This window comes from Ochotona curzoniae, unplaced genomic scaffold (genome assembly GCF_017591425.1).
Source record: "Ochotona curzoniae isolate NIBS_2020 unplaced genomic scaffold, NIBS_Ocur_1.0 contig_21, whole genome shotgun sequence".
Lineage (NCBI taxonomy): Eukaryota > Metazoa > Chordata > Mammalia > Lagomorpha > Ochotonidae > Ochotona > Ochotona curzoniae.
Genome location: NW_024465322.1, coordinates 3,212,980 through 3,225,936, shown reverse-complemented (window position 1 = coordinate 3,225,936; position 12,957 = coordinate 3,212,980). Strand labels below are relative to the sequence as shown.

At 44.6% G+C, this 12,957-nt stretch overlaps 1 protein-coding gene across 5 annotated transcripts in view; it reads left to right on the top strand.

Moving 5' to 3' along the window:
- The window catches only part of PTPN12 (protein tyrosine phosphatase non-receptor type 12), a 52,765-nt gene extending 40,079 nt beyond the window's left edge, over window positions 1-12,686 (top strand). For 3 of the 5 annotated variants that reach the window (XM_040971211.1, XM_040971201.1, XM_040971208.1), the window contains 6 exons: window positions 2,372-3,354; window positions 7,270-7,347; window positions 8,750-8,817; window positions 10,188-10,218; window positions 11,536-11,643; window positions 12,118-12,686. In XM_040971211.1, coding sequence (XP_040827145.1) covers window positions 2,372-3,354; window positions 7,270-7,347; window positions 8,750-8,817; window positions 10,188-10,218; window positions 11,536-11,643; window positions 12,118-12,179 — 1,330 coding nt within the window. In that variant the 3' untranslated portion in view covers window positions 12,180-12,686. Of the gene's footprint in view, window positions 1-2,371; window positions 3,355-7,269; window positions 7,348-8,749; window positions 8,818-10,187; window positions 10,219-10,921; window positions 11,445-11,535; window positions 11,644-12,117 lie in introns of those variants that run through there. The other 2 variants (XM_040971198.1, XM_040971210.1) reach the window with 2 other exon arrangements.
- Window positions 12,687-12,957: the final 271 nt, after the last annotated feature.

Sequence of the window (12,957 nt, the reverse complement as noted above, 5' to 3'; positions counted from 1 at the left end):
TAACACTTAGTGATTACATATATAGCCTGTAATAGCGTAGTAAATGTTACAAGAAGATATAGTTATTACAGGCTCTGGACTACATTTGGGTGTTTCGGTGGCTTTCAAGGGACGATCAGGAAGCCTGTATTTCGGTTAGGTCTCAGCATATTAATGGAACACTATCCAGCCTTATCATAATTCTTCCCTGTTTGATTTCCACTTTGGTGTCACCAGAGTTGGCATGTTGACCTCCATGGAAGGTTAGCCAGTTGAAATCTATTAACAGGTAGTTCTCTAACTTTTTCATTCCATGTAGCAGTTCTAGGATGTTAAACTGCTAGCCTTTTCAGAAGTTAAGGAATATTTTTGCTACCTTCCTACCTTTTCATTTGAATTTACTTTTTTAAAAGATTTATTTTTATTGGAAAACCAGATTTATAGAGAGTAGGGACAGAAAGATCTTCCATCCATTGGTTCTTTCCAAGTAGCAACAACGCCTGGAGTTGAGCCAATCTGAAGCCAGGAACCAGGAGCTTCTTTCAGGTCTCCAACATGATGGCAGGATCCCAAGACTTTGCTTTCCTAGGCCACAAGTAGGGAGCTGGAAGAAGGGAAGTAGAGCAGCTGGGACACAAACCAGTGCCCATATGGGATCCTGGCAGTTGCAAGGTGAAGATTTAGCCACTAGGCCATCGTGCCAGAGCCTCATTAAACTTTTGAAATCGGCCCAGTGTAGCAGTTCACACAGTGAACACTGATATTCATAATTATGTATTCTTCTACCTGTAACAAATACTTTCTTTTAAATTAGTAGAATATCGGACTTGTAGGCCTTTTTCCTATACCTTTTCAAAACGATGGGCCCAGCGCAGTGGTCTAGTGGCTAAAGTTCTTGCCTTGCATGTGACAGCATCCCATGTAGGTGCCGGTTCCTGTCCTGGCTGCTGCACTTCTCATCCAGCCCCCTGCTTGTGGCCTGGGAAAGCAGCAGAGCACGGCCCAAAGCCCTGGGACCCTACACCCCCACGTGGGAGACCTGAAGAGGCTCCTGGCTCCTGGCTCTGGTCTATCCCAGCCCCACCATTGTAGCCAGCCATTTGGGGAGTAAATACTGCCTTTTCAGTAAATAAAATGAATCTTTAGATAGATAGAGTTCGAATTACAAAATTCCAGAGCAAAATTTTTTTCAATCAAAAATTCCATTCCTTATTTTAAAAGCAGTAACTTCAGAGTTACAGCACTCAAATACATAACCCTGCAGATGCTTTGCCTTCCACGTGTAGCTGCTGAGAAGTAGTACGGGTTGAAGTACACCAGAACACGGGAACCTCCGTGGGGAGAAGGACGGCAGGAGAATCCACAGTCAGAGATGTGCGCTGTGGGGTGTGCCCCAGCAAGAGGCCCACCAGGTCTGTGGTGTTGATTAACCTAGCTGCTATGCTTGGCCTCCTTGAGAGGAGACGCACGGATCTGCAGGAATAGTTAGCTTACAGGTGGCAAGTCAGAATCAAGGCGTCAGAAACTCAGGGCTGTCACAGGGAAGAAGGAGAGGTCACGGAAGGAAGGACATACGTGCTGGAGCCACACGTGTAGGTATCTAGTTCCCAAACTGAAAACTAGCTGGAAACTATACCCGTTTGGAAAGATGGAGGCGACATTTCCATGACATGAAGCCAGGGGAGAATTATAAGACAGAAAGAATGAGAAATAACATCGTCATGTTTTGCAATGCTGCAGTAAATCTTTTTTTTTTTTTTTTTTTTTTTTTTAAAGATTTATTTTTATTATTTTTTCATTGGAAAGGTGGATATACAGAGAGGAGAGACAGAGAGGAAGAACTTCCGTCCGATGATTCACTCCCCAAGTGAGCGCAACGGGCCGATACTATGCCGATCCGAAGCCAGGAGTCTCTTCCGGGTCTCCCACGCGGGTGCAGGGTCCCAAGGCCTTGGGCCGTCCTCGACTGCTTTCCCGGGCCACAGGCAGGGAGCTGGAAGGGAAGCGGGGCTGCCGGGATTAGAACCGGCGCCCATATGGGATCCCGGGCGTGCAAGGCGAGGACTTAACCACTTGCGCCACCGCGCCGGGCCCGCTGCTGCAGTAAATCTTAAAAGAACCTGGAGGAAGAGATACCCATGGCAGCTGAAAGACTAAGACATGGGAATGCTGTTTTTCGTTAGAAGTTTCATGTTGCTTTAACTACTCATAATAGATGTACATTACAGTGGTAAGCGTTTAATTTTCTTAGTTTAAGAATTGGAATTTTTATTCGTAACAGTAGATGCAGGGGCTTTGAAGATAGCAGACTTAGCCGTTGTCATCCGGCAGCTTATTTCAGAAGGATGAGACGCACAATGTGAAACCCACCTTTTCACTCTTGACTTTTCAGTTGCCTTGTGGAAGGGGATGCTAAAGAAGAAATCCTGCAGCCCCCAGAGCCTCACCCGGTGCCCCCCATCTTGACACCTTCTCCTCCCTCGGCTTTCCCGACAGTCACCACCGTATGGCAGGATACAGACAGATACCATCCCAAACCCGTGCTGCACGTGGTGCCGTCCGAGCAGCAGCCGGCAGACCTCAACAGAAACTACAGCAAGCCGGCAGACCTTCCAGGGAGAAACGAAGCCGTGCTTGAACAGATGGACAAGAAGTTGGAGCGAAACTTGAGTTTTGAGATTAAAAAGGTCCCTCTCCAAGAGGGACCCAAAAGTTTCGATGGGAACACACTCTTGAACAGGGCACATGCAATTAAAGTGAAATCTGCTTCCACTTGTATCGCTGACAAAGTTCCCAAACCGCCAGAATTAAGTTCAGGCGATCTAAAACGTCATGACGTTGCTCAGAATGCCTGTGCGGACTGCAGGGCAGCACAGTCCAACCGAGCACCTGTTACTCCACCCGAAGAATCACTGAAGAATTCAGACACGCCCCCAAGGCCGGCCCACTTACCCCTGGAAGACAAAGGACACGCCCTGTGGTCACTTCCTGGGCCTGAGAATGCCCTGCCTGTCCCTGCTGTCGCTGAAGACAAACCCTTGGATGTCCACTGTCAGCCTAGGAAAACTGTGAGTTTAGCAGCCACCCCCACGGCCCAAGCGGAAGCTCAGGACCTTGTGGACCATCACAACAGCTCACCTCTCCTCAGAACGCCCCTCAGCTTTACCAACCCGCTGCACTCGGATGACTCAGACTTGGAGGACGAGAGGACCTCTGACGGTGGTGCCGTGACCAAAAACACAACCAGTATTTCAACAGCGAGTGCCACCGTTTCTGCTGCCACCAGTACTGAAAGCATTTCTACTCGGAAAGTGTTGCCAATGTCCATTGCTAGGCATGATGTAGCAGGAACGGTGCATTCAGGTGCTGCAAAAGGTAACCCTTCAGTGTCCGACACCTAAATAGCTCTACTCTGCCAGGCGTCCTGTCCCAAGCACGTGTAACGCACTGTACTTTAAAACAAGCTTTTACTTACTGTTAGCATCGCTTGATCGTTTGTACCATTGGGTTTTGTGTTTTCAAGACACGTCAGTTATTTTAACTGGATAATGTCTTGTCACTCTGTTATGGCTCTCAGTGTTTGATAGAGGTCAGAACTGTATCTGGTTGGGGCAGGCATTGGTCCTGTCTTTTCAACAGCCACATCCCATTTCCAACAACATCAGTTTTGCATCTGCTCCCGGTCCCTGACTCTAGGGAGGCAGCACCGATGCTCGGGCTGGGCTGCTGGCCATCCGCACAGTGTATCGGGATTGAGGTTTTGGCTTCTGGCTTCAGACCAGACCCGTCCCGGCCGTTGTGGGCATCTGGAGAGCGGACCAGTGCATGGTAGGACTCTCTTGCTGTGTCTCTGGCTGCCCTATGAAAAAGAAAATTTATTTACCTTACTGAACAATTCTGAGTAATTTGGAAAAGATAGAACATAAGGTCCTACAAATTTTTGGTCTGACCCCGCTAAGGCAACCACAGTTGAGCTTGAAATTCAGCTGGCTAATTTTTAAATTTGTGTGGCCAATGAATGTTGTATTAAAATATCCGAATTGCCCTGAATGGAATAAAGATTCACTCCCCTGACTTAAGTTAGCAGTGACATGGTACAACAGAATGACATAGATCTCTGTTTAATTTTTTCACACCAATTGTTATCTAGTCTTTTTTTTTTTTCTGCTGCTGCTGCTTTAACTATAGAATAACCTGTTGCATTTTTACTGTCTTCACAAATAAGGCCGTCTTCAACCCTGAGTTTACTACAAGAGTCATATTGTTAAGTTGGCAGAATATGGGTGATTAAGCAGTCTTAGAATTCAAGACAATCCGTGCAGTGTGTTTTCTAGAGGTATTGTTGGTTTTTGAAACTCATCTTCAGTCTGCTAGAAATAATTAGTGAGCTTCTTAAAGAGACCATGAAAGAGCAGGAATATCAAGAGAAAAAGCTGTGTAGAGTACTTGATCAGTGGCCGTTGGTAGTGAGATGCAGCCTGGCATGCACAGTAAGATGTTGGCATGCCACCACCACACTCCCTTCCATTGTGTTTTCCGTCTGGAGAAAGTAGATGAGCAGCTAAGCTATTTTCATTTTTAAAAAGGTCTCGTTCTTCTGTGTTCATGTGAAGGATCTTCAGAAGATCATATTTAGTATAATAAATATTACTTCACCCGTTTGCTGTAGGTTACAACTGTGTAGTGTTTCTTCTTAGCTTCGGAGTCTAGAAATAGAATTGCCATGCTGTATTTAACTATACAGGAAAACATATAGATGAGAAATAGTGTGTCAACTATCTGACTTTTATGCTCTGGGAATTTTCTGAGGTATTTTTTGTTTTGGTTTGGTTTTTAACTTTTAATGGAAATCAGACTTAGCAAGAAGGCTACGCGGCGTGATGTGCTTGTTCAAAGTTGCCACCACACATGATCAGTCTTTGCAGACAGGGTTGGGCCGAGGCTGACCATGGCAGGGAAGCTCATCTGGGTGTTCAGGATCCGCTCAGCGCCCCGAGCCAGCACACTGCCTTCGCCGGAAGCTGCTCCTACGGCAGGCACTTCCGGTCAGCACCTTAGCCATTGTCTTAAACAGCTCCTTTCTGTACTTCTGGCTATTACAATAATTATTGCTGCGTATTGTCTACCGTGTAGAGTATTTACAGATTACCATTCACATTACAGAATGTTGTTGTCTATAGATTATTTACCTCATTATGCTTTTGGCATAAGGATTAAAGTTTTTTGTTTGTCCTAGAAGTTGTTAGCTAATTAACGGAAGGATTTTGTAATGAAGCCTGAAGTAGCCTATTGTCCAAATCCCTTAGTACCTGACAGAAATTCCTGTGAATTCGCATTTCAGGCTTCACTCAGGCCTGATGAAGGATTTCTCAGAGATGGCTACGAGGGCATCCCATGCAGTGTAAGATTTGTAACCCCCTCTGTAAAATGTGCCATCTCTTGATAGAACAAAAAATATCTAACCTAGGACAGGTGAGCCCGACGTGCAGTTGTATAGCCAAGGATCACAACTAGAAACAAAAGTCTTGAAGACTGAAAACACATGAAACAAAAAGGCACAGAATTTCTGGAAGGTGCTTGGTAAATGCTTAATACACAGGCCCCACTCTTCCTGATTTGTGAAGAGCCACTACGAGGCCCAAGATTCTTGTGTCCCTCCTGCCAACAGCCGCCTCTGCACCGGGGCCTGTAAGCATCAAAAGGGCCACGGCACATAGTGATGATGACTCAGACCCCCGGCACTCCAGGAGGCCCAGAGCTGTAGCTGCCCTGCAGGTGGATCAGGTGTTGGACTGGGGTCCGTCTCGCAGGACCCAGAGGCTGTGTTGACTTGTGTCTGCAGGGGCAAGAGCAAACGTATCTACCTCATCCTTGTTGAAAATAGAGAAAACGTTACTCGATTTTCAGTCTCTGAGATGAGTTGTGGTCAAATACTGTATTGATGGCAAAGTAATTTTTTTAAGAGCTAAAGCCCTAAATCACAATATAGGATTCTAATAATTCTTTTTTTTTTCTTTTAAGATCTATTTTCCTTTTTTTTTTTTTATTGGAAAGGCAGATTTAGATGGAGAGACAGAGAGAAATATCTTCCATACACTGTTTTACTCCCCAAGTGGCTGCAGTGCCCAGAGCCGAGCTAATCTGAAGCCAGGAACCAGGAGCTTCCTCCAGGTCTTCCACGTGGGTGCAGGGTCCCGAGGCCTCGGGCCATCCACCACTGCCCTCTCAAGGCCACAAGCAGGGAGCTTGATGGGAAGTGGAGCAGTGGGACACGAACAGGCAGCCATGTGGGATCCCAGTGCACGCAAGGCGAGGACCTCAGCCACTTAGGCCACCGTGCCAAGGCCCTCAGAATTGTTTATGTAAACCCATCCTCCCTTATGTGAGAGTCTGCGTACAGAATTGGGTCCTCATATGTCGTCCTACACTACATGAAATAAAAACGCAGAAGGTCCATCGCACTCATAGCACGTTAAATGTTACCACGTGCATGTTTTCCTATTGATTTATCTATTGATATTAATATCTATTGACCTTGTATGACTAAAGTACTTGGGAAGATTTCGAAAATAAGCAGGGGGTAGGCATACTGCCCAGCAGTTAAGATGCCCGCATCCCTCCTGGAGCACCTGCTCTGGCTCCTGATTGCCGTCAGTGTAAACCCTCAGTAGTAGCGGCGATGGCTCAGGTAGTTGTTCCTGTTGCCCGTTAGGGGACAAGGGTCAAGTTCCCAACTTCTGACTCTTTTGCAACCCAGTTCTCGCCAGTGTGGGCATCAGGGGCATGAGCCAGTGGATGGGAGTACCTCTCAAAACATTTTTAAGTCAATAGCAGCAGCAGTAAGTAGCATGGCAGAATGGAAGCCCAAGAGGCGCTAAACAGTTAAACCGAGCTTGGGGAACACTTGTGTTAGATGACAGAAACTTTGGTTTTGGATTCCAAGCAGCAGCAGTAAGCCCGATGGAGAAGTGGTTTGCTTGCCAACTTCCCTCTCGAGGACCGCTGTCCGGCGGCTCGGCGGTGGCGGCATGGCTGTGCCATAGCCAGCATCGCTGTGCCAGAGCCGGCATGGCTGTGCCAGAGCCGTGGTGTCCATTCTCTGTTCAGTAAGCTTCCTCATTCTTCCCGAGGGAGAATTCAGTTGTGAGGTTTTGCATTTCTGAAAACTAGTCTTACTGGATTCCTATAGCGATTTTAAGAAGGTCAGGAAAGTCCTCTTCGTTCTGTTGCAATGACATCCTGTTGCTTTTTTCTTGGTAACTCTCTCTGCGTCCTGTGTGTTTTGTTTAGATCTTGATGGTAGTGAAGACTCGCCCCCGCCCCTGCCTGAAAGAACTCCTGAGTCTTTCGTGTTAGCAAGTGGACACAGTGAGTATCTCTGACTAACGGGAACCCTCAGCGAAAGATGGCTGTGTTAGAACCGCTGGGCAGCATCACGTTCAGAACCAAGCTTGAATTCGTGCTAGCTTGCACTTACCTCTGTCGGAAAAAAAGACTGCACAGTAGAAGTCAATTTTTACTTGGCAAAGGAGGCTGTTTGAGGCGGATGATTTTGCGTTAGCCATTAGAATTTAATTTAGTGTAAGTATACATGTGTTTACCACTGAGTGTCTTTTTACTCACGGCAAGTGACACTTATTTGTGAAGACATTTAATTGCTTCCCTTAGTGCCCCTTCAGATAAGTTAGCGTTTCCATTCGATTGTCACTGACTTGGCACCGACTGATCATTGTTGATCGACTCATCAGTGTTGATCGTGACTGTTAGGGTGTCGCCGAGAGCTCTGAGAAGGGATTTCAAAGCGTGATGAAATTCTTCTGTCACCTCCTTTAACAAGAGAATTGAACGGTTTGAATGTATTCACAGGGTCTCATACTCTTAATACCAACGTAGTATTGGTTGTTTAAATCTACTTTATTTGAAAGGCAGACTTTACAGAGAGAAGGACAGCATCTTGCATCCTCTTGCTTATCCACAGTCTCCATAAGACCACAATGGCCAAATCAGTCTGGAGCCAGGAGCCAGGAGCTTCTTCCCTGTTTCCCACAGTAGGCCTAGGGTCCCAAAGGCTTGAGCAGGAAGCTCAGTTGGAAGTGGAGCAGCTGGGACATGAACTGGTGCCCACGGGGGATGCCAGAGCCACAGGGTTAGTCCGGTGCACCACTGGCCCTGCCCTTACTTACTAACTTTTTAGGAGTGTTAGAGATAGTAAGCCTCAGTTGTCTAAATTTGTTACGTTATTGGTAGATGTTACAGTAAAACGGGATGAATGATCATTTAGTTAAAGTCTAAGGAAGGAAATCTGAAGGAACTTTCTGGATTAACAGAAAGTATAAAATTTTTATGGCACTAATAGTTTCTAGAAATCTTCAGGATGCATGTGGGAGGGGTTGGACACAGCGGTTAAGGCACCACCCGGCACCCCCCACTTCCCAGTCAGAGTTCAGGTCTCTGCCTACACTGGCTTCCTGCTGAGGCGGCAGTAAGTGATGGGGACCCAGCACCCCAGGGAGAGAGGCCTGCACTGGGTACTGGACTCCCAGCCTCTGGCTGGCCAGTGCCGTCTGTCGCAGAAACGTGAGGAAAACAAATGAAGATTTCTGCCCTTTCAGAATATTTAAGCAACTAATATTGGATGCTTTTCAGCAGTCTCCTGCCTGTTCTCATTTATAAAAATAAAGTCTACAGAAGATGCTCTTGTATATTACTTAAGTGCCAAGAAATTTCAAGAAATTAAGGTCATTATTTATTAAGATCTCATTTTCCTCAGATACACCCACAAGAACGGAATGGAGTGAGACTGAGCATCGGGAGCAGTGTGAACAAAGCCAGCCTGAGGTGAGCTCTTCTAGGATGAGGACAGCCACAACTTCCCGTAACTTCCGTAACTCAGGCTAGCTTATTGCACCTGTTTGCTACAGCTCAAAACCATCTCCTCTGGTCTAGTTTCTTCATCAGAAACTCTCGCTAACTAAGATTTCAGGTGACCCTCGATATAAAATGTGAAATCTGAAATGCATAAGAAGGACACCCTGACCTACACATGACCATGACTTTTTTCATCTTCAGACTGAAGCCGTGTCCCAGAGCACTGGGGGGGCAGAACTGTTCCCGGGGCTCTGGCGCCTTCCCGGAAGTAGTTTCCCCATTGTAAGATGGGCAAGAGGTCCCTTCCTCGGCTTTAGTAACCCCAGATTTCCTTTACTTTCAGAAAATGGTGCTTCAATAGGTATTTCAGCCATGAGAAATGCCATTTTTCTTTCTTTTTTGGGGGGGGGGGTTATTTTATGATACAGTTTCATAGGCTCAGGGATTCCTTCTCTCTCTTTCCCTATATTAAGTCCATCATTCTTCTAATCCAGTGCATCCTGACACTGTTAACATATTTATCTGTTGACATTTATTAATATCTATTAATCTTGTATTTTGCATGATGTTCACCTTAAATCAGAGACTATTGTTTTGTTTTTTTTTTTTTTTTTGTGTTGCCAGTGCTTTTTATTTTTTTTTTTTTTAAGAATTTTTTTTTTTTTTATTGTTGCTTACACTGTATTATGTAGTACAGTTTTATAGGCGCTGGGGATTCCCCCCACCCCTCCCCATACCCCTCCCCCCATGGTGGATTCCTCCACCTTGCTGCATAACCATAGTTCAAGTTCAGTTGAGATTCATTGCTTGCAAACACATGCCTAGCATAAAGTTCAGCGTCTTATTGTCCAGATAAGTTCAGTGGCCTCCTGGGGAGACCTTCTATGGTCTATCAGAGACTATTGTTAATATTTTCCTCCATATTTTAATGTTTGAAATACGTCTTAAAATTTAAGACATGATATATATTGAGTAGCAAATAAAATAATGGTGACGTGTTATGATGTCATTTGATGAGATGGGAATTGGACGGCTTACCTGGTGGAGCTGTATTCCTCTGTAACATTCTTTTTCAGTTTACATCCAGAAGCTTTTACTGCCAGTGTAGATAGCATGTTTTTAAAAATGAAAAACTTAATTGAAAGTAGGTTTCCTTATGTTGAGTTCTTGATAGATCTGGATTTCTTAGAATAGAGGGGGCAACCACAACCAAATAGAGAATTTGCAGTGCTCTGGCAGTTGCATTTTTGCACACACCTTTTGAATCCCCCTTGTACCTGTAAGAGGCTATTTATAAAATAAAATAAATGTATCCTAATAGCTTTTAAATGTCTTTCTAGGTCTTGGTGACTCCTGGAAACGAAAAATGTGGTAAGTTTTCTTTTTCGCTGTAGATTTTATAAATTAATCTCTAAAATAGAATGACTTCGAGGTTGTGCCATCTGGTTATTTCTGGATGTTAGACTATCTGGGACAAGTTTTCCAGTAGCTTAATTTATGTAGCACAATTCTTTCAGGTTAATTATTCCTACCAGATACTAATCTGGAAAAATCACAGGAGAATTTCTCATCAGTGGGTGCAGATTAATGGTAGAGAAATTGTGTTTCAAGCTCGCCCCTAACTTGGATAAGTCCCTTGGGTTTATGTAGGTTATAAAGTGAGATCCAACAGCCCACCGTGCACGTAGGCCTCCTGCTCCCCCAGGAGCCCCTGGGTTGGCCTACTGCCTCACTGCTGAGTGTGCACCCATTAGGCAGCAGGCACCAGCCTCCCACAGGGGCAGCCTTGAATGCCAGGCTCCTTGTACCAGCCTAGACCAGCTCCCTCTCGGTATCAAGTTACATGAGTTAATTAAATATTTAAGACTTGTTTTTGAAATCTTCCTTTTAGTCCTGTTGCATCTGTTTATCCAGATCAGTGAAATTTTATAGCTTTTATAGTGTTACAATGCTAGATTATTTTTTTTTAACAAATCTTTAATTTTTTTTTAAAGGAAAAAAAAATTGAAGATTTGTTTACCTGAGAATCAGTTGTAGAGAGACAGTGAAAGCTCATCCTCGGTTCACTCCCCAGATGGTTTCAGCAGCCAGAGAAAGGCCAGGCTGGAGCCCAGGTACCTGGGCCACTCTCTGCCACATCTCCCAGGCCCTTGGCAGGGAATTGGATCATGAACAGAGGAGAAAGCCTGGACATAAAACAGCGGCTTCATGGGACGCCAGCATTACAGGGGATGGCTTTACCTGCTGCCCCAGGAATGTTTTCTGACTTTGCCGTGCTAAAATAAATCAGATTATCTCTGTAACTCAGTAAGCCTGAGTGCAACTCAATAGATGGCTTGTCCGGTTCCTTCGCTTCTGTGCTCTCTGCTCCCCCCCATCTTGCTCCTGTTGTTGACCTGGGTCTTGGCCCAATGGGTGCAGTCCTGAGACTTTTCACACCGCAGAGTGAACAGCTGATGTCATTTCCTGTGGTCACAGTCTCTCTGTGTGTGTATCTATCTGGGCATGTAAAACTGGAATGTCGGAGAGGGAAAATGGGTCTTTGTGATGTGGGAGGGCTCCGAGTGCACCGTGACGTGGGAGGGTTCTGAGGGCTCCGAGTGCCCCGTGACGTGGGAGGGTTCTGAGGGCTCCGAGTGCACTGCTGCCAAGGATGGCAACTGACCAGGCTATGTTTCTGCAATCTAGATCGCCTAGCAGGAAGCGTTCACTCCGAGTCGTGTACAGAATGTCCACCTGTTACCAGCGACCAGAAAGATCAGCTGGCAGAAAGTCCAACAGAAGCCACAGAGATTGGTAATTTGTCTCACGGAACGTTTTAATACCTAAGTGTAATGAATGCAAATAGGAATGAGAAACGGCTACTTGCCATTACTCCAGGATTTTCTTAAAGCTTTCAAACTTTGCCCTACTCGGATTCAAATATGACATTTGCTAAAAATAAAACGTGTCTGGCCAAATTTAGTGAGAAATAGATCATGAAAGAATGGAAACACTTAATTCTGTTGCATACCACAATTAAAAACTGCACAAGCGACAGCATATAAGCGAGTCTTTTTGGATCGAATCTCCCTAACATCTTACTTGCATTGTTTTTAAAGATCAGCTGCTGTTAGTTAGAAGCAGTCATTGTTTTCAGAATAAATTTACGATTGTGAATAAGCTTTGGCGTCGACCAAATATGATTTGGTTGAAGTTGTAAATCGTCACGTCGAGAATGTTTGTCCACAGCTGTGGCCTGGTTCTGACTGCGGTGTCTTTTGTCTGTAGGCTTTGGCAATCGCTGTGGAAGACCTAAGGGACCGAGAGAGCCACCTTCAGAATGGACATAGGGGACATGATTCGGGGAGCTAAGAGACACTTTAAATTAGACTGGAAAATTCAGGTGCCGCCAACAGCCCCATGTCTAGGATTGCGTCATCAACAGTGTGGCAGTAACAGCAGTGCAGGTCGTTACGTAATGACTTTTTTTTTTTTTTTTTTTTTTTGCTGGGACCATCTACCTGCCTTACTACACTTAGGAAAAAAGTATTACATACGGTTTTATTTTGTAACTCAAGTATTATTGCCTTAATGTCTTTTAACCCTGTTACAACGCTGCGTATAGACATGTTAATATAGTAATACTTGGACGATAAATTGAGTTGAAGGACTACTCCGGCTGTTTTATCATGTAAGCATTATTTTGTATATGTCCAGGGCAAGTCGGTATATAATTTGATAAAGTCGCAGACATAAGATATTATTAACAGAAGATGTAAGAAATTTCTGCATGATGCTAAAAAATCTTTGTGTCCTTTGTTTGTAAATTATTTGCCCTGACGTTTTAGAAAATAGTTTCTGAATTTTAAAACTGCTGGATTCATGCAGCCAGCATTGCAGGTTATCAGAAATCAGAGATTGTAATAATACATTTTGTAAATTGTAAGCAAAAAGTTATTTTTATATTATATACTGTCTTAATTGTTTATCTTAATTTTGTCTTGTTTTCACCTAGTCACAGAGACTCAGTAAGTGCCTTGGGGATAATTATGAATTCTCTTAGCTTGTGTGTGTTACTTTAATATTTGAATTCAACTGGGATTAGAAGACTATCAAAATATATGTATG